Source organism: Chiroxiphia lanceolata, chromosome 11, assembly GCF_009829145.1.
Source record: "Chiroxiphia lanceolata isolate bChiLan1 chromosome 11, bChiLan1.pri, whole genome shotgun sequence".
Classification (NCBI taxonomy): Eukaryota; Metazoa; Chordata; class Aves; order Passeriformes; family Pipridae; genus Chiroxiphia; species Chiroxiphia lanceolata.
The window spans coordinates 18,778,470-18,798,959 of NC_045647.1; the positions used below are offsets into that span (position 1 = coordinate 18,778,470).

Sequence of the window (20,490 nt, forward strand, 5' to 3'; positions counted from 1 at the left end):
CAGGTTGTAACACCTCTCAATAGTTATGAGTTAGATGTGCTGATGACACTTATATCTGCATGAAGACTGCAAATTCAGTTTCTGATCTGGAAAGATGATTGACTATAGCTGTTAGGGGGAAGACAGTTTTGTGGTGGTGTGTATCTAGTTCTTCTGAGATGTCTAATTGGTATTTTTTTATTTGGTGTCGTTTGTAAGTAACATTAAAGCATCATTCCACAGGTGTGTTCTGGTTTAGTGCTGTCATTTATAGATGCTTCCAAGGTCTTGATTCAGTTGCAGAGGTGACTGCTTACTCTTGGAAGCTGTGCATAAACCTCACTACTGGGGGTTCTGTCCAAGTGCTGGCTCTCTGCAAAACTCATGTTTAGGAAGCTCAAGATACTGAAAGATAAAATACACGTAGCAAAGAAAATATGGATCTCAGACTGACAGCAAGGGACAAGAAAAGGCCCCCAAAGGGCAACATCAATAGATGAAAAAGTGATTTTTGCTGCTCCCTTCAATTCTAAATTCAGGATTTCAACCATTGTGTGGCACAGGCAATAAATTAAGTAGAGAGATATCTACAAGGATAATGGTTAAGGCTTTCTAAATAGAAGCCCAACAATCAGTTGTTGCTTTACTTAAAGTTATCTACAACAAATAAATCTTTTTTCTCCTTGCAGAAAACTGATTAGGCACAAATCAGACAGCCAATTGCTTTGTGACTGTAGTCCATTCTGTAACAGAATAGCTAAAGGCATCTTATGTGTTCACAAATTGCTTTGTGATTTGAGGCTTTTGATCTAAAATATTGTGTCAGATTGTTATCACTAATGAAATCCTTATTGTATTTCTTTGCTTTTGTGTAGCTATTTACCCATGAAGAGTCCAACTTTGTGAAGTCATTGTATAAAGGCTTGTGCAGATTTTGCTTACATCAAATCTAAACTGAAGTTTTTTAATTCTGGAGAGGATTGTTGTTCCCTCCTTCCCTCAATTATACTGTCACAGGGTTCTGAATTGCAGAAACAACACAGAAGAGTTACAATAAGGAGAAGAAATGGAGCCAAGGCCAAGGTTTTTAATTTCCAAAGCTGTATCACATACTTTTGCTGCCATTAATCACTTGTGTGAACATTGCATTGATCTCTCTATTACCTGTGTTGGTATTTCCATGCTGTGTGTTTGTGTCTTCAAAGTATGGACCAGGTAGAAATCCTAGAACAGAACAAATTAATATGAGCTCTGGAAGTAACCCAAGAGGCTTGGATAGAGTGATTATTCCTCTGGGAATATCTATGTACATCTGAGCCACGTGTTTTAGCATCCTGTCAGAATCCTGTGGGAACATGGCTTTTCTTGGAGTTTGTTTTCTCATGTTACTCTAGACATGAATTCCCCTATCTCTATTAATTTCAATTTACAATCTAAATAAATGTAGCCTTAAAACATTTGGTATTTCACAGCACCAAGTAGAAACATCTGATTTCCACTCCCACCCCCGTGCTTTCTGCACAGAGTTGTAAAGTTTTCCTTGGGCGTGTGGAGACAAACCTGAATAAAGCAGAACTTGAATTGCTTTGTTAAGGCACAGCATTTGCTTTGTGGGGCCTGAAAGGAATGGCCAGGAAACTTGTGGTGAGTGGGCTGGGGGCAACACTCCTAAAGCCTCCTGCAGAACTGATGCTCCATTATGAGGAGCAGACAAGGCAGAAGGAATCTGCTTGGACATAACTGGAATACTTGATGTGTGAGACTGCAGGTCCTTCTATGTTTTAGGTAGTGTACTGATGTTTTAGGAGTAGTTATTGTTTTTACTAGTAACAACTTTCTGATACTGGTGGTTATTGGTCTCCTGCCTTACAGTTCCAAGGTTGCTGTCATCCCATCCCTGAGCTGAGCTCTGATTGCAGGTCACATGCAGGTCTCCCAACATGCTGGAAAAGCAGGCATGAATTCATGATGAGGAGCATGACACACATCAGTTAGGGAGTGAACTGAGACATAGCCTGTAATCCAGAGAATTTTTTTCATTGCTATAGAGAAGACTCCACCAGAATAATAATTAAAAAAAATCCCAGGGCTATCAAACCATTCTAAAATGTGTGAAGTTTTCTGTTGCAAATAAGGTGCTGCATTTCATCGAAGTGTTCACAAAGATCAGCAGCTAACAATTACTTCCATGAACACTTCAGTTGGTGGGAGATTGAATGGGAAACAGTGCAAGAATACAGCAGTTGATAAAACACTTGACAACAGGAATTAAACTTCTCAAATACTGAACAAATCATTAAACACCTTTTTCATCTGCCTATAGACTGTCCTTTGCAGCAGGACCCTTCAATTTGGTATCATTAGTCTATTTGAAGAAGACTGGTCTCTCCCCTGTATTGGATCATCAGTCAAATATTTACTGTCCCTTAGCTTGCCTCCATTTTTAGAATTACTCACAGGAATGAAATGAGAATTCAGTTTTAGCTTTGATGTTTAAGTGTCTCCTGTTGAGCCTGCTAAGCCTGGCTGGAATACAGAAAAGCAGTGTCTGTTTTGATCCCTGCTGAAAACTAAAGGAAGAAGGGGGAGAGAAAATAAAACAACAAAAAAAAACCCCTCAAAGCTGAGTTTGATTTGTGCAAAGCCAGTTGGAAAAAGTTGATCTATTCCATCCTCAATTATTGAATACCAGCTGCATTAAAAACAAAGACAAGCCACAAAAAGCCCCACCCAGAATCAAGCCCTGTTAATGATATCTCTGGGAAGAATGCTTTAAAAACAAAATCAGAATTCTGCAGTTTTATCAACTCTGGCAGTCTTTCATTTCACCATACAGGTTTGACTGGTGCTATATATGTTGGTATGAAGAAGAAATGGAAAAGCCTCATCCTGCACCTGTTAGGTGCAAGAGTTTATGTGAGAGCTGACAGAGAATGTAGGGTGAGGCCCCAGCGCCCACGCCTGTGACATGTATAGCTTACAAGCAAAATTCTAAAAACTTAAACCACAGTGGGAGCTTCAGTGATAAACACTCTGAGGCTACACGTACAAGCAGGGTATGATCCAGCTCTAGGTTCCAAAGTCAGCTCAAGTTAATATAAAATCTATCCATGAGAATCTTTCCATGGTCTTCCATTAAGCGCTGGTAAACGGATTTCCTAGCAGGGTGAAAAGTCCATGGGGATGTAGGGGAAGAGGGAGAGAATTCACATGGAAGAGCAGGCTGTCTCTGGGACAGCATTCTCCAGCATGCCTAAATGGAATCCCAGATTTAGGAGACTGTGTTCCGAAGTGCATCTCCTGGAGTTGCAGAGCAAAGCCTTGGTGATTGTACCTGCAACTTAGTGTGGATCCAAGGGAAGATTTGAACCTGGAACCTGCCTCTGGTCCTGCCATTTGCCAAGGAGAAGCTGCAGAGACGAAGAACAGAAGAGGTATTTAGTTTGGGTTGAGAAACCTGGGCTGGAAATGAGAGAACTACAAAAATAAAAGGGCGTGCGGGGTTTAACAGGTAAAAAACCTCTTTCTTTGAGACGTTTTATTTAACCTGAAACAAAACAATTTGTATGCATAGGAGGAAGTATCCTCCTATTCTTGCTTCTCTTTTAGACTTATTTCGCTTGAATTTTAAGCCAAACCCTGGTTAGAAGTGCCCACACGGGCTGCTCTTCTGCATTTTCCTCCTAGTGTAACTGGAAAGCGCCCACATTGTTTCCACACTTTCCGAATGTTCCCCTTCGGTTTCTTTTTTATCCCGTCTGTCCCTCAACCCCTCCCCCTCCTCCTTCCCCCTCCCCAGCCCTTTCCAGCTGAAATTGGTGTCATCCGTGGTGGCGGGTTCCTTTTTTTCCCCCGCCGGGCCTGCGCTAGACCCCCCATCCCACCCGCGGCTGCGGCGGGGGCCGGGCCGGGCGGGCCCTGCGGTGCCGCAGGTGCGGGGCGGGCGCTCCCGCACGGCCACACCGCACCCCCCCCGCCGCATGCGGGACAGCCCCGGCTCGGGGGAGAGAGGAGAAGCGCCGGGAACCGCCCTCAGGACCGGGAACCACCCGCAGGGCTGGGAAGTGCCGGGAGCTCGGCCCCGGCTGGCCCCCGCGGGGCGGGCGAGCGGAGGCTGGGGATGCTCGGCTGGTGATGCTGGCGGCGGAGGAGGAGGAGGAAGAGGAGGAGGGGGGAGCTGGCGGGACAGCCTGAGGTGGGCGGAGGGGGGAGGCGGGTGTTATACCGTCGCTCCGGGGAAGGGCTGAGCATTTGCAAATCCCGGCTGCAGCGAGAGTGGGGAGCATCCTACCCCCGCCGGGCCGGGCAGGGCGAGCTTCCCTCGGTATCCTAACGCCGTCCGCCTCATCCCCGCCTTCCCTGCCGCCCGTGCCGCCCCGTGTCTCCGTGCTGCGGAGCGGAGCGCGGTAGCTCGGGCGATCGGCGCGGAGCGCAGCGCTGAGCCACCGCCGGCCCCTGTCCCCGCCGCGCAGGCACGGGCAGAGCCCTGGGTGAGTAGTCCCGGAGCTCCCCTGCTCCTCCAGACAGGCCAGAACCGTCCAGGCCCCCTCCTCCACATCCCCGTCTGCTTCTGCTCTCAGTTGGGTGCCCGCAAGGTGCGGATCATCTCTGTCCTCTGGTAGGTTGGTCAAGCTGGGATCCTTGCTTGGGGAGGGATTTTTGAAAGGCTTCACTATCCTCTCCTAAGTTGTCTGTCTCAACTTGGAAATCAACTCCTTCTCTTCTATATAAGCTTCTTTCCCCCCCCCCATCTTTTCCTTTTTTGCCTGCTTTACAACTTTTCCAGCTTCCTTCACTTGCACCTGCCAATTTACATGGGTGCCAATGACATGCTGAGAGACTTTAGTCACTGAAGATTAGTACTAGCAAGTGTCTCAGAACATCTGTGTATTTTCCTTTTGTTCTCCCCAAGGCTGAAAAGACATGACAGCTGAAAAGACTATTCCTATAATTAATGGCAAGCCAGAAGATGCTTTGGACCCGGAAGCCTCAAGCACCAACCTCGTCCACAGCAACGATAAGAAAGTTCATGAAAGAGGTCACTGGAACAATAAAGTTGAATTTGTGCTTTCTGTGGCAGGGGAGATCATTGGGTTGGGAAACGTATGGAGATTCCCATATCTTTGCTACAAGAATGGAGGAGGTAAGATGGCATCATATGTTGATTTACTGCTCCCCCTAAACGTGGGAAATAAACAGTTAAGGACGCTTTGCAGTGATTTATTACGCTAGGAAGAGATACGAGCTCAAGGTTTCAGCATATGTGCAGAGAGGGAAGTGTAAAACATCTGACAACTAAGAAAAAAAATCATATTTCTCTTTCCTTTTCTAGAAACACTGTGTGGGTTACTTTTACGAGTTGCTTTTACGTTAGTAAATTGCTGTATTTTTTTTCATGAGGTATTTAATATAGAAGAAGCCAGTGTTCCCTTAGAGTAACACTGTCTGTGTTTTCTTCTACATGGGAATACAGACCCAAGCATACTTCAATAAGTTTGTCTGACACAGGAAAGAATGTAACAGTTTATTTTTCAAGCAGAATACTTTGGAGAAGATGCATGTTTTTTCTGATAAGGCCACGAAATTCTTCATCATGTAGAAATTTTTGTTACTCGGTGTACTTGTTTTCTTCCTCAGTGCTTCCCCAGTTCCTACAGTAAGGTAGGGGAAGATGTCAAAACTGATGGTTGCTCAAAGAAGAGAGCAAACCCTAATAAATTTAAAATATGAATGTTATTTGAGAGAGAAAAGAGCAGACTTAACTTGTACAGAAGTAAGACCACGTGGCATGTATTGGTCATAGTTAAGTACAAACTGTGTAAGATATATGATAGTTGAGAATAAGCACATCATCTGTGACTTATGAAGCAATGAAGAAAGAAAAGTAAATTAAAAACTCAGTTTAGAATTCTGTGGACTGGGTTCAACATTCTCCCCACTTAAGGCAGTGTGAGTGTAACCACACGGGCTGGGAGGAAAATTGAATGTCAGTGGCTGAGATGCAAAGATCTGTCCCATGAGGGGTTTCCTCGCTAACAATGCTGCATTAAATGTATTTTCCCTGTTCCTCCTTGTCCGAATTCAGGCATGGTTTTGGCCCATCTTGTCTGCTGTTTCTCTAAGACTAATAATGCTGTGGAAGATATGTTTGTTTGCAGTGCCTTCTCTACATAGCTGTACTTGGGCAAAACTAAGATAGCAGGAGTTCACCTCTTTCCAGAATGATGTTACCAAATACTGCTGTTAGTACATAAATATTAATATGCTGGCTATGATATACAGGACAGTTTCTCGTTGATTGTCAAAGTGTTCCCAGAGAACTTTTGGAAGAGGAAAAAATAGAAATGTATTTTTGGTGTGTCATTTTCTTGTCCACACAGCCACCTTTCCATGTCCATTTGTAGGTTATGTGCTACCTTGTCCAAAAGTGATGCTGTCATTTTTAAAGGCTCTAACATTAGGGAGGAAGAATTCTAATCATGGTTTTGGGTTATTTGATGATAAAGTATGCACTCAAATATCATATTGAATCACTGCTCTATTCCTCAAGAATAGAATTAGTGTGTGTGATCTAATTGGTCATGTCCTGGCACCTCGGGGAATTTGCCATTGACCAGTTTTATTCAATGAAGGCTTGGTCTGTGACCTGTGGCTTTGTAATTCTCTGGAGTGCCCTGGTGGAATTAGACCAGAGTTTGTTTTCAGTGTTTACATCTGATGCACCAAACTGCTTAGTGTGTGGTAAGTGAAGACAATGGTAAAATACATGAGCTAGTCATGAAATAACTTGCTAGATACAGAACAAACCTAGGAGCTCTAGTATGGAACTTGGGAGCTCTGACCTCCCTCTGGCACTTCCTCTGAGTCCTAACAGGCTGTGTAAGCATAAGCTTCTATAATTTTAGGTTATTCTTGTAGAAATTTATCTGGAGATTTTAGGAAAATTATTTTCTTTTTATTGGATTTCGATATTTCTTGGAATAAGATCTTTTTACAAGCTGGGAAACCTGATTTTCATGATGCATACCTGCAGTAGAACAGTGTTGGAAAAACAGTCAAAGCAAATACTTTGGATTTCAACAAGTTGCCATGTTAAACTCACTGTGATTGTGAGCTGGCTGTGATACTGGCCAGCAGTTCACCTGGCCTATACAGATCTTGTTCAAAACAATATGCACAGTAAATTCTGCAGAGAAGTCATGTTTTAGCTGTAAGGACTCCAGTCCTTAGCTATAAGGACTCCTCATGGATTGCTTGAGAGGCAGATGAGATTCAGCTACAGGAAAATTTCCCAGCTGAGGGAAGAGACTCCTAGTGAAGAGATCTCTGGTGCCGTGCTGGCTCTGAAGAAACAAACAGCTAGTAAAAGCAACTGGTTTTAGTTGTCTTAACTTTCTAATCAAGGTGACTAAAGCACAGCAGTTGTTACTGGTTGTGTTTGAGTTTTGATGTGGTTCATAAGCTATACTGGAGTTTGCTGGGGGCATCTGACAGAATTGTTGATGCTTTGTTATTTCCCTAGAATTTCACATTAATGTTTCTAGCTGATCAGGCAAAATCCTGCTTTCCTGCTCTTATAAGTAGTTCTACAGTCTGTTCCTTTTCCATAATCTTTATCATCAAGCTTATGTAAATAATATACAAATGACTTCTTGGATTTAATTTCTTCATTCCTTCTTTCCTGGGAAAAGCAAGGAAGCGAAGATAGTGTAGACTGATGTGGTTGATGATCAGTGCAGAACTTTGTGGCTGAGCAAGACTGTAATCTTTTCAGTGTTTGAGAGACACACGAGCAGACTTTAGTCTATGCTGAGGAACTTTGATCTGGCCTTTTTTAGTCCAAGACATTGGCTTACAGGTCAACTTTGGATATTTGGGGCCAGGAGCAAACGCTTCCTGCACTGTCAGCTTGATGCCTGAGAGAGAGCTAAATGATCCTTCCTTTACTAGGAGAATTCTCACTCAGTTGTCAAGGAGCTGCATTCGTTATAACCAACACCCACTCAATATTCCCTTGTAGGCGCTTTCCTCATCCCATATGTGGTTTTTTTCATTTGCTGTGGAATACCAGTATTTTTCCTGGAGACGGCCTTGGGACAGTTCACTAGTGAAGGAGGCATTACATGCTGGAGGAAAGTTTGCCCTCTCTTTGAAGGTAACAAACACTTCTGTGTTCTACTGCAAAAGAGTGCGTTGACCTTGAAGTAAAATGAAATAAATTGTATCAAAATCGAAGTTAAGATATATTTAAAAAACTAAACATTTGTTTTTAAATTACCTGAAAAGCAGGAGTTTTCTCTCATGTCTCACTTACTTATTTTTTTTTTTCTCTAGGCATTGGCTATGCTACCCAAGTGATAGAGGCACACCTAAATGTATATTACATCATTATTTTAGCATGGGCTATCTTCTATTTGTTTAACTGCTTTACTACAGAACTTCCCTGGGCTACCTGTGGGCATGAATGGAATACAGGTATGACCTAAGTGGAGATTATCCCTATACAAAAACCTTCCAAATAATTGATCAATACATTAAAATGCCATGAACAAAACTATTCTTGTAGAAAAGTCACTGCAAATGGGCCAATCACATCCCATGACAAAGGAAACCTGGAATGAACACTTACTCATACCTTTTGGTTTAGGTCATTGTATAAACATTTGTTTCTGTAGAATATATTGCAGAAGAAGAAGATTTTGGATTTTTTTATTCTGTAAGATATTCTGGCTAAATCCCAAGACTCTCATTTGCAATCATACCTATTCTCCCTAAATTCAGGGAGTGAATTCTGCTGCAGTGACGGACCTGATGACAGGTTGCAATCTTGCTCTTTCACTCTAATGAAATCAGGAGGCATTTGAATGGAGAGAAAAATATTAGATGTGGATCTTTGGATTTGCTCTTTTAAATGCCAGATGTTGAGGGAAAATGCTCATCAAGCTCCTTCTGGAAATTTAGTTGCATACATAATTCTTACAGCATGCAAAGTAGCCTCCTGCATGAACGATGAGCTGTGTGTTTGTGAGGGTTTGCAGTACAGGGCTCTACATCTGTCTCCTTTCATTGATATTTTTATGTGTAATTCTCTGCTTATTGCATTTGTAGATCACAAACACCTATGGGGAGGATTGCCTACCAATGCCCTTATTTCCATTATTCCTGAAGTTTGTGTATTTATTCCTTATATCGCCCTCCTATTTCAACCCACATACCAATTGGCTTTCATGTTTTTCTGTTAAATGGCCATTATCATGGCTTTTGAGCACACCTGAAACTGCCTAAAATCTTGCAGTTAGTGTTAGGGTACTAGTCTTGGGCCCAATGGATGTGGAAGGCTTTGGTATCAGTTCTGGCAACCCAGCAGAGGAGCTTGGCCAATGCTGTTGGCTGTTCAAACACGACACGTCAACTCAGCAATGCTGAGCTGCTTTGGCCTCCCTTCTCTGTGCTAGAGATGATAATAATAAAAAGCCAGAGGAATTATTCACTTGCCATATTAGGGCACAGTGGAAGCTTGTTGCTGGCCACGCTCCATAAGCCATTTGTTGCCATAAGCCATTGAATTTGGAATATGCTGTAATTCCCAATCCGTTGCCTCAGTTCCTCAACACATCTTTCTGCCTGAGGGGTTTTATTGGCCCTTGCCCTTGAAATGTGCCTTTGGGAAGTGGTACAGGAGAGTGGTCATGGATATTTTTCTGGGATAGGCCTGTGGTCTGGTGATCAAAGCACAGTGTTACACGTGCAGCAAATGTAGAATGGTGGCTTCACAAGGTGCACGAACAAGAAAAGATGTACTTGCACGTCAATATAACAAACATTTTTTTTTTTTGTTCTTTTATAGAAAACTGTGTGGAATTTCAAAAACTTAACATGAGCAACTGCAGTCAAGTCTCTTTACAAAATGCCACTTCTCCAGTGATGGAATTCTGGGAGTAAGTGCACATGAATTTAATGTTTGATCAGTCTATCCGTTATCTTCCAATAACTCAGTTGTTTACACTGGATTAGATACCTTGTAACCCTATTATGGCACTTAAGTGATGTGAGTTCCTTTGGAAATTTTCTTATACAGCCAAAGAGAGTCAGGATGAGGGGTTTTAACTCTTTTTTTTTTTTAGAGGAGGGGTTTTTTTTTTTAACTCTTTTTTTTCTACAAGGAAAGGAATTCCATATCCTGAAAGAACACAGAACAAAGTGTGCCACTTGCTCGGGAGCTTGGCTCCTGCTGCTGGAGGAAAGAGCCTCAAACCCATACTAATGAGGAGGCAGAGGTGAAAAAAAAGAGGAGGATTTAAAATATTTTTGTAATTTTTTTTTTTTTCCGAATGTTTCTTAAGAGTTTGAGAGTTGCATCTTCATCCTTGTTTCAGCTGTCTAATACTTTCTCTTCTGCATCTCATTATATTTTAAAGCACTATGTAAGTGTTAGTTATTCAGCTGGAATAATGGGAGAGTTTAACTATCTCGTGTCTCCTGGATTCTGATTTTTAGTTAGACTGTTAGAAGAAAAGTATATCTTTGCAAAGCATGGTCTGCTTTTGTGGTGGGGTTTTTTTTTTTTTCTCACTATAAATATTTAATCAATGCAGTTCAGTAGCATATTTGTTTCTTGCAGGGCACAGTGTGTGTTCAGACAGTCACAGAAATGGAATGTTACTTTTAATACTCAATGATCTCACAATTTAACGTGTGTCACACAATTCTGGGTAACTAGAATTTCTTGAGGACCTATTAATTTTGTTGTTAAGACAGAGCCTTAATCTAAGGCTGTATGTTTAGAGCTCTGTTTTATGTTCAGGACAGCAACAGCTACACTTTGAAAGAACCAAGAATTAAGAGTGCCCTTGAAGGGGGGAACTGTACATTGACACAATTACCTTGAATGTGGGCATGTGCTATTGTCTCTCTCTGAACCTTTTTGTCTTGCTACATCAGTTAATTTAGCCTTCATGGGCAGTAAGTGTTGCTATAGTAAATAATACTGTTTTATTTAAAAATAAAATAAAAAAATCCCAAAACTAAATTAAACCTGAACAATATGAAAGAGGCATAAACTCTCTGGGTAAAATTGTAACTTCATTTTCTGTTAAAACTTTCAATAATCTGAACACACTTGAACTATTAAATCAAAGTATATCAACTCTACCCACTTCCTAGATAATGTTTCAGAATAAATAAGAGTTTCTCAGGGGACATCTTTTATTGCTATGACTTCATCATTGTACCAAAAATATCTTATGGCTCTTTAGGATAACTTGAATTAATGTTTCATATAATTAGAGTAAATGAGGAAAGTATTTTCTCCAGTACTAACATAATTTACCTGCTGTATTTTTTTGCTCATTCAAAAATATTCACAATTCAGCCACTGAATGGTAACTCCAGTTTTCCAGAGGAGGAAGCAACATTTAATTAAATTATATAGAGGGCACAGACTAAGTTTTGTCTCCTCATGTTTCTAGGGTTTTGTGGGGTTTTGTCAGTGTTCACCTTTGGATTGCCTAAATTCCTATGTCAGTTTATTTTGATGCACATACAAATACATTTTAAGCATGTCCCTTCTTAGAGTCCTCTAAAAATGAAGCCAAACATGAGTCTACAGCTAAACTTGAATGCAAATTACAGTGGAGTTGAAATCCTTAAAATTTGGGGCATATATGCCTGCCTGATTTTGGAGAAGTTAGGAATGGTTTATGAAACTAGAAGGGATAATCAGATTCAGTCTTCTCTCAAACTTGTTTTACAGTCTTGTGTATATATACTCCTACACTTTTAAAATAAAAAATAAAAAAAAAAAGACAAGGTAAACAAAATAATTTGTCATTTATTTGGAACTTCTTTCTTTATTGTGCTATGGACAAACTTTTCGTAATACTAACAGCCTGCTGGCTAAAATAGCTTAAGGTATTAAACTTATCTACTTTCTCCAAGCAAAACTGAAGTTACCCAGTTTTCACCCTTAGAAAATAAATGTAGTCCTTTCTTGCTGAGAAAATTACTTGCCTTGTTAAAATTGAAGTAGGTATGACGTTGAATGGCTTCAAAATTTAAAATAGATATGACACACTAGTTTGAGAATGAGCTTTAATAAGTGTCAGGACTCATGTTGCATTAAAATAGCTAATCAGAATTAAGAGAAGATTGAAATTAATTATGTGTCTTAAATATCAGATATAAATAATAAACCTCCACAGTGGAGGTTTTTATGTATGGATTAATATAAAGTAAACTAGACTAGTTAATTTGCCCAGAAAATCATCTTCTCATCTGTAGATAAGTGTTACCAGCAATATTATTTCACTTAGCCAGAGGTCTTGTTCCTGTCACGTTGCTTTACTACTTCATAAATTCTGATTTTTGGAGCAGTAAATTTATTGAAAGACCTGTTGAAACAAATAGCAAGAGGAAAGGTGCTCGTGTGGACTGCACTGAGCATCTGCTCTTTGCTATTTTCAGAGCTCCTGTTGACAGTGTGTGAGAATCCTCAATCCCCAATCCCAGAACTGAGTTCATTTGCATAAACCACCGGGTTCCTTAGCAGTAATTAAGGTGGTGCCCGTGAGGGGAAGAGGGAAGGCTTTGGATTTCTTCTGAACAACCGTAGAATTCAGAACCTTTACACTTTGCTCTCTGCCATGCCAAGGCTGCAATTGAGATTTCTCTAAGCTGTGGCCATATACAGCCAAATTATTGTGTGAGGGGTCAGCTTTTGGGGAAAAAAAATTGTGGCTTTTTGGGTTTGTTTATTTTGGGGGTTTTTTTGTGGGTTTTTTTTGTTGTTGTTGTTGTTGGGTTTTTTTTTGTTTGTTTGTTTTTTGTTTTTTTTAATGGTGTTTTCCTGTGGTTTTTTTTTTGTTTATTCTTTGTTTGTTTGTTTGTTTTTTGTTTTTGTTTTTATCTGTTACCATCCAATCTTGAGTTAATCTGTGGATTAGAGTGGTAATTATTGTGAATAGTGATCCTATTTACTTACTGAATCGGGAGCTCATTTACATGTAGGACTCAATACTGCATTTGTAAACTGCCAGGCTGATGTTACAGCTTTCCTTTGATAGTTACCACAGTCTCCTACAGTAGTTACCATATCTTCAGAGGTTTTTTTTAATTAAACCCAACCTAACAAGAAAAATGCTTGGGGGAGCCTCAGTAATTACCCAGTGCATGTTTTAGCAGTGCTGTGTGTTGCTTTGAAGCTGGATGGTGTCAGTCTGAGAGTTCCCAATGCTGAGGGATGCACAGGTTGCTGTGTATCACACGGAATTTACATCATATAAGTGCAGGGGAACAAGATGGATTCGGTTTTATCTGTGCAAAAATGAATACACCAGGCCCAAAAGAATGTCTTCATTTCTGGCTTTGAAAAGGAGTCTTCTCTCTTTAAACTAGTGCTACTGTGTCTTTTTTATTATCTAGTCTATAAGACTCAGCCCCTATTTATTCGTGACTGGAAGCAAATCCAAGTCCTCAGCTGGGCTGGGGATTGCAAACAAAGCCTTCAGCTTTTCTGCTGAAATATTTGTAGCTTTTTTTGCTTCTGTAGCTTTGGTTGCTCCTAAATCTATTCCTCAAGCTGAGCATCATCTCACCCAAGTGCAGCGATGACTGAGAGGATGTTTTGCAGCACCATGAAGCTTTTCTGGCCTGCAGACCAAGAGTTTCCCCTTCCTCAGGTCTGTACAGAGGATGCTGCCTCTGATACTTCAGCATTCTCCACCTGCTTTGATAGCTGGGTCACCCACAGACTTAATTATTGTCCTGGATGGATTGTTCTTTGTTTAAAAAAAACAGCAAAAGACTATAGAGACAAATACTGCAGTAGGTTCTGGATGCCTTTTGCTATGCTCAGAAGAATCTCATTGCACACGCAGCAAGTTCAAAACTTAAAATATTTTTAGGAGCCTGTAGTTGATAACTCCTCGTCTGTAGCTCTCCAGTGAAAAGGGTCTGATCCTGCTGGAGGAGCAGCAGGCAGAGTTTGGGAGTTTGGACACTCTTTTCTTGTTTTCCTACTTAAAAAAGGCTCTCGCTGTTAATGTTTTAAATGTGAGCAGACTTGCCACTGACCACTGGTATCAGTGTTGACAACTGGGAAAAATTAGGAGATTTAAGGATTTCTTACCATAATTCAAAAGCAGTAGCCTTGAGAAGTCTCACGTTCCATCTGCATGTACAGCTTTTTAAGGTAAGCAGCTAAATTGATAAAAATTCACTTCTTATTCTTCAAACTCTCCATTGCTGTGTTCCAAAGGACAGGCAAGAGTCTGAAACTTCACTTTTCACTTCTTACTGGTGCCAGCATTCAGAGAATGGCCTGTGACTCCCATTTATGGCTTTTCCCTCATCCACTGTTTAAGGATTTTCTAAGAAAAAGTGATAATCATAGTTTCTAGGCACAGCACGTGGAATTTTTAGTGTCCAAACATTAAACAGTTAACAGTAGCAGCTTCAGTGTTGATAATTCCTGATATGTTAAAGCAGCCCAATGAAAGAGAGCTGTGGCATTAGGTGAGGATGTATTTATAGCCTGGGAAACAGAATAGAAAGGAGAGGATGCTCTGCTCCATGGTTTTTTCTGCTTTCCTAGGAAAAGAAATTGCCTGGCAGGTGTGGGGGGCATCAACCATGTCTGTGTGCTCTTTTGGCAGCTACTCCAGTCTGTCACCATGGTCAGGAATTTGAGGTTTCCAGTGCCTGGGAAAGGAGCTGGACAGAAAGAGGACCCTTGGTTGATTCCACCTCAATAGTTTTTTATTGGCTGTATAACAACAACTTAGTCCTCTGTTAAAGAAGGTCTAGTTGTTGGCCTGTCACTCTCTGGAGAGGGTGACACATCCTTAGCCTTTCCAAGTAAAGCCTACTGAGAAAAAAAACATTGGTTTTGTCTAGGGAAAAGAAAAGGGGCTGTTCTCAGCAAAAAGGAAAAGGCACAAACCCATTCCTTGCGAAGTCAAAAAGAGGTTTTTCCTGTTTCATTCAGGCTGCAAATGAGTGCAGGAGTCACATTGTGGTTAATCCCCACCACACTAGGAGAAGTCATTAGCAAGTTGAGCCTGATCCTGCAGTGCTCAGTACCCAGAGACCTCCAGCACCCCTCAGAACCAGGCCCTTTGTGCAGGTCTTGTAGAACACTGAGTCGTGCCAGACTTGCTTGTTTCTGCTCAGTTCATAAGAGGCCATGTGAAAATTGCTTTTTTGTTTGGAGTCATGTGAGCTCTTCATCTGGTTTTGCCTCGAGATCACTGACTTTTCCTGAGCTCAGTTGAAAGGAGTGAATGGGATAGGTGACAAAATGCAAAGTGGATTTCTTCTACATCGAGGGATGAACCCTGAAGCAGAAAGATGAACTTCCATGTTTTTTTGATTTTTTGTATTGAATATTGTACATAGCAATTTTACTGTGGAGAAAAAAAATTACCTTAGATATTGCGAAGTCAAGTATTTGTGTATTAGGAAATAAAACTGCACAACATCATTTCTATTAAATCTACACCTTTTATGAACATGATCATCTTGAGATGAAGGACTGCCTAATATTTTGTCAACATATCTGCTTTGATCTTGTTAGAGGATGGATAGGGAGCAAACACTGTGCAGGTATTCAATATTTGTTCTTTTTGTCAGCAGAGCAGGAACCTAATAATAAGGAGAAGATAGAGCATAAGAAAATGAACAAAGTTATTAATTTAATCAAGGCTTCTTTGGGTGCTCGTGGTGCCTGTGGTTGTACCATCATGGTTTTCTTGATTATTTACGTGTTCATTCATCCTCACAAAATTTCAATAAGTTCAAATTATTCCCATTTTACAGAATGGGATCTGAGCTACAGAGAGAGTAACAGTGCTAAGCATGGGGGTGGGCAAGACAATTTTTTAGCATTAAGGTTGCACAATTTTTATTCCAACAAAGGAACAAGAAAATGTACAAAAATCAGCTTTTGCCAAATATTAATATAAAGTTACTTAATTGAAGACACCATGGTTGAAACAATAATTGCTATTTCATTCCAAACAAAACGGTTTTTTTGTACACTTGCATAAATATTTAAGTGTTTAAAAAAAAAAGAAGCAGCAATTTTTGTTGTCTTTTCTCTAGTGACTATTTAGAAAGCTCTCCTTTCTGTATTTTGTTGGCAAAAAATTGAATATATGTTTCACTTCCTTGAACGTGTTCTGTACAGGTTGGGAACTTCGGTGTCTTCTCTTGAGCTCACTCAGCCTTGTATAATAGTTAAATAATCATGGAGTGTGGACTGGGATTTAATGTCTGGCTTCTCAGGGTGTTGCCACAACTAGAATTGGACAGGATCGTTCTCTCACTGTCACAGTATTTATTGAGATGGTTCAGATTGAAAAGGTTACCTGAGAATAATTGAGGGGAGACTATTCTGATACTCAGTATGTTAATAGTTAATAGTTAGACCATCCAGTTCAGGCTTTGTGGCAAAGAAATAGCTGTTCATACCCAGCACTAACAGGAGGGAGGGATAACTCTGACTGAGCCTCCTGCAGAGCAGCAGGAAGTTTAATAGCTCTGGAGTTCTCCTTGTAGCCTTTAGGCTAAAGGAGGGCAGGGAAGGTGGGTTTCCAGCAGGAGGGCTGAGCTTTTTGCCTGTTTCCTGTCCTGGTCTCTTCTCTGAGTTTATGGAAATCAACTCTTTGTTCTGCACGTTTCTAACCTTAGTTCTTGGAAAGGTCTCTTCAGAGGGACCTGAACACCAGCTTGCTGCTGGGCCAGGGGTGAGAGATCTCAGTGCTGATTTTAATTCCTCAGTTGATGTGTTAATCCCTGATCCATGCTAATGCCTGCATGGCATTTCCACCACAACTATCCAGTTTAGCATCATTCCTTACGATTACATCCAATCCTGCCATTCCCAAATATGCCTCCCACTGCTGCCCCTTCTTTGGGCAGTTCAGTTTAATCTCTTTTCTTGGGCAATTCATGGTCTTCTGACTTATCTCTAAGTCAAGTATAGTTCTGTTTCCCACCTCCAGCCACCCAGTCCTGATCACTTGATCCAGCCAGCTGACTGCTTCCCAAAATTACACTTGGTCTCCAGCCTTAGCTCCCTAAACAGTTTGCCTCTGCTCCCTAAATTCCTTGGCTGCTCTTCCATCTGCTCGTTGCTCCTCCTCCTCTCCCCATGCCTGTGTGCTGCTGTGAGGGCCTGGGCTCCTTGTCCAGACAGACTCACTCCAGTTTATCCAGTCTCCCTAATTCCCACTCCTCCAAGTGTTTTCTTCTTCCCAATGTTCTGTAAATTATGCAAAGTTAGTAAACATGCAGCTCTGTAGTATTTTTATGGAGGAATCCAGGAAGGTTTCATCCATCTCTTGATGAAGTCTGTTGGCAATGTGTGCATTTCTTTTTAGTTCAACTACAAGGCTGTGAGCTTATCACAATAAATATTATTTTCTTATGCAGTCAAGAATTGCCATTAACTTTTTTGAAGCTAATCATCATAAAAAAACCCCCTTTGTTTAAACAGTCTGGAACAAGTCTGAATAAATACACTTGTATCTGAATGTAGGATTTTGTAATGGAAAGTTTTAAATAATAAAAACGTGGTGTTAGGAGACAACTTCGTGTTTTGGAAAAGTAATTCTAAAATGTTACCAACTCCTTTTCAGTAGTTGTACGTACTTAAGGCAGTAATAAACCTTTCTTTGATTGTGAAGGTACCATGAACAAATTTAATCTGTTATTTGCCTAGATATTTAGAATGATACCGTTAATTTTTTGTGAGTGATATCTGAAATATTTCACTATCTACTGCTTAAAGTGCATTTTGGGAATTTGTAGCATTTAGTTGGTTCTTACATTAAAATATGGCAAAATTTTGGCCTGCACTGTGGCCAAAAATAGAAAGTAGCAAAGATCATACATGAGCTATTTAAAATATCACTTAGTTACAGACTTGTAAAAGTTCTAGCAATGAAATTATTATCTACTCATAGTTGGAAAACATACACAGGGAGATGAGTGAGGTGCTTAAAAAACTGACCTTTAGAAGCTGCTGGCTTAGACATTCAGTTTTGCTGAAGAATGGTAATTTATTTATTTTTTTTAAGAATTGGGAACATTATGGACATTTTTATTACTGTTATTAACATAGGAAAGTGTGTCTAAAGATATGTATATATCTGTATATGCACTTTTTTCTATTATAAGGAAAGAACTCCATGAAAAAAGCACAATTTGCTTGCAGGGGTAAAATGAAAAAAGTCAAAGGTCTAAATTAGCAAAAACTTGGTTGTGCCATGACAGGTTTGGCCAATAGCAGCACATGCCAAAATAACCAGGCATGTTTCTTCTGGCTTTGCTGGGGGTTTAATTGGTTTCTCATAAGTTGTTGGTTTGTTGTGTTTGTTTTTGGTTTTTTTTTTTCCATCTGCTTTTTTTTTTCTATGTTTACTTTGTTTTTCTGAGTTGGGTTTTTTTTTTAATCACCTTTTTTTTTTGTTATTTACATCAGAAAAAACCTCTACTGAAAGGCCTCCTTTCAGTTATGTTTGGGTTTGTGCAATTAAAAAAGCGAGCTCATCCCCTCCTCTGTGAGTTACCTGCAGCCTCCTACAAGTGTCTAAGCAAACTTTAAATCCAGAAAACTAAAAGCACGATACAGTTGGTGGCATTTGCTGCCTGAAACCAATTAGTCCCTCCTGTAACTCCCCTAAAGAAGAGAGGTCTTGCACAGGACAAGCTGAAAAGTTACATTCCAGGAACTGTTTCCTTCCCCAGTTCCCCGTGGGAATTGGATTTGCAAGACTAGATGTGCAAACAAATTGCATGTAACTCTTCCAAGACATATTTTTCAATACCTGTGGAATCCTTTAAATGTGCCTGTGGCCTTGTAAATAATAGCCTGTTATTTTCAGCTGTCCAAGAATGCATCCATTAGATTTTTCTCCCCATTAGATTTTTCTCCCCATTATATTTTGCTTCTCCCCATTAGATTTTTCTCCCCATTAGATTTTTCTTCTCCCCATTAGATTTTTCTCCCCATTAGATTTTTCTTCTCCCCATTAGATTTTTCTCCCCATTAGATTTTTCTCCCCATTAGATTTATTTTCTCCCCATTAGATTTTTCTCCCCATTAGATTTTTCTTCCCATTAGATTTTTCTCTCCATTAGATTTTCTCCCCATTAGATTTTTCTTCTCCCCATTAGATTTTTCTTCTCCCCATTGGATTTTTCTCCCCATTAGATTTTCTCCCCATTAGATTTTTCTTCTCCCCATTAGATTTTTCTTCTCCCCATTAGATTTTTCTCCCCATTAGATTTTTCTCCTCCCCATTAGATTTTTCTCCTCCCCATTAGATTTTTCTCCTCCCCATTAGATTTTTCTCCTCCCCATTAGATTTTTCTCCTCCCCATTAGATTTTTCTCCTCCCCATTAGATTTTTCTCCTCCCCATTAGATTTTTCTCCTCCCCATTAGATTTTTCTCCTCCCCATTAGATTTTTCTTCTCCCCATTAGATTTTTCTTCTCCCCATTAGATTTTTCTTCTCCCCATTAGATTTTTCTTCTCCCCATTAGATTTTTCTTCTCCCCATTAGATTTTTCTTCTCCCCATATAGATTTTTCTCCCCATTAGATTTTTCTTCTGCCCATCTTGAAATTGAGAAGCTGAAGGACTTTGCTGCAAGAGATTTTACAGCCACTCAAGTAACTGAAAACAACATTAAAGAGCAGTCACATTCATCTTCTTGGCTATCTCAGCATGGGGACTGTGTCAAGCACAGAGTTCCATGCAGTTGAGAAAGCCTCTATCTATTTTTGGCTCTTGAAAAAGTGTCATTGCAAGAGGAAAAAAAAAGTTTAGACACGTTTTAAAAGTGTTTTCTAAGTACAGCTTTGTAGATTCAGGGCATTAACAGAAAGAGTGGTTGCTTGGGGTTTGAAATCAAATTAAAGGAGAGATTTTCTTGTGTGCAAAAAAATCAGAGTGAACACAGGCTGGAAAAAACCCAAACAACAAAACAAAAAAAGAAGAACCCTTTTTTTTTGTTATTTTTTTCACTATTTTCCATTACATTCTTATATAGCAGCAAAATTGTTTTGCTGTGTCAGGAGGACTTCCTGAGGAAGACTCACTAAATACTGCCATGGAATTCTTACAAAAGCTACAGAATATCCATCAGTGCAGGCCTTGAAACACAGTTGTCCTCTGTGTGGAAAGGGAAATAATTTATGCCTTTCCAAAGTCCCTGCAACAACTATTGTTTAATTATTTGAACTCTAACTACTGGTTTTAGTTCGTAAATGAAAAACTGAACCGTTAGAATTTACCTGAATTTAATTAAGAATCATACTGTAATTTGCAACTGGTATTTTATGAAGACTCAGGAGCTATAAATGTGAACAAAGGATTTGGGACCTCCCAAAATAGCTCCTGTCTGTTTGCAGCTTTCTTTTTTTTCTCTTTTGACCTGGAAGTTTTTCTTTATTGCCTTTTTCCCCTGCTTCTTTTCATGTCTTAGGGGTTTTTTTTTGTAACTAGG

At 40.1% G+C, this 20,490-nt stretch overlaps 1 protein-coding gene and 1 long non-coding RNA gene across 5 annotated transcripts in view; one reads left to right on the plus strand and one right to left on the minus strand.

Annotated features, from left to right (window-relative positions):
- Positions 1–1,064: 1,064 nt before the first annotated feature.
- LOC116792343 lies at positions 1,065–4,422 on the minus strand. Its single transcript, XR_004359083.1, has 3 exons — positions 4,205–4,422; positions 3,314–3,389; positions 1,065–1,203 (listed from the first exon to the last, which is right to left on the minus strand). It is a non-coding gene; the product is annotated as an uncharacterized LOC116792343 (long non-coding RNA).
- LOC116792342 (sodium- and chloride-dependent GABA transporter 3) overlaps positions 4,089–20,490 on the plus strand; it is a 100,178-nt gene continuing 83,776 nt past the window's right edge. The window contains exons 1-5 of one of the 4 annotated variants that reach the window (XM_032699230.1): positions 4,089–4,174; positions 4,892–5,122; positions 8,000–8,134; positions 8,314–8,454; positions 9,827–9,917. In XM_032699230.1, the coding sequence (XP_032555121.1) occupies positions 4,903–5,122; positions 8,000–8,134; positions 8,314–8,454; positions 9,827–9,917 (587 nt within the window). In that variant the 5' untranslated portion in view covers positions 4,089–4,174; positions 4,892–4,902. The other 3 variants (XM_032699231.1, XM_032699228.1, XM_032699229.1) reach the window with 3 other exon arrangements.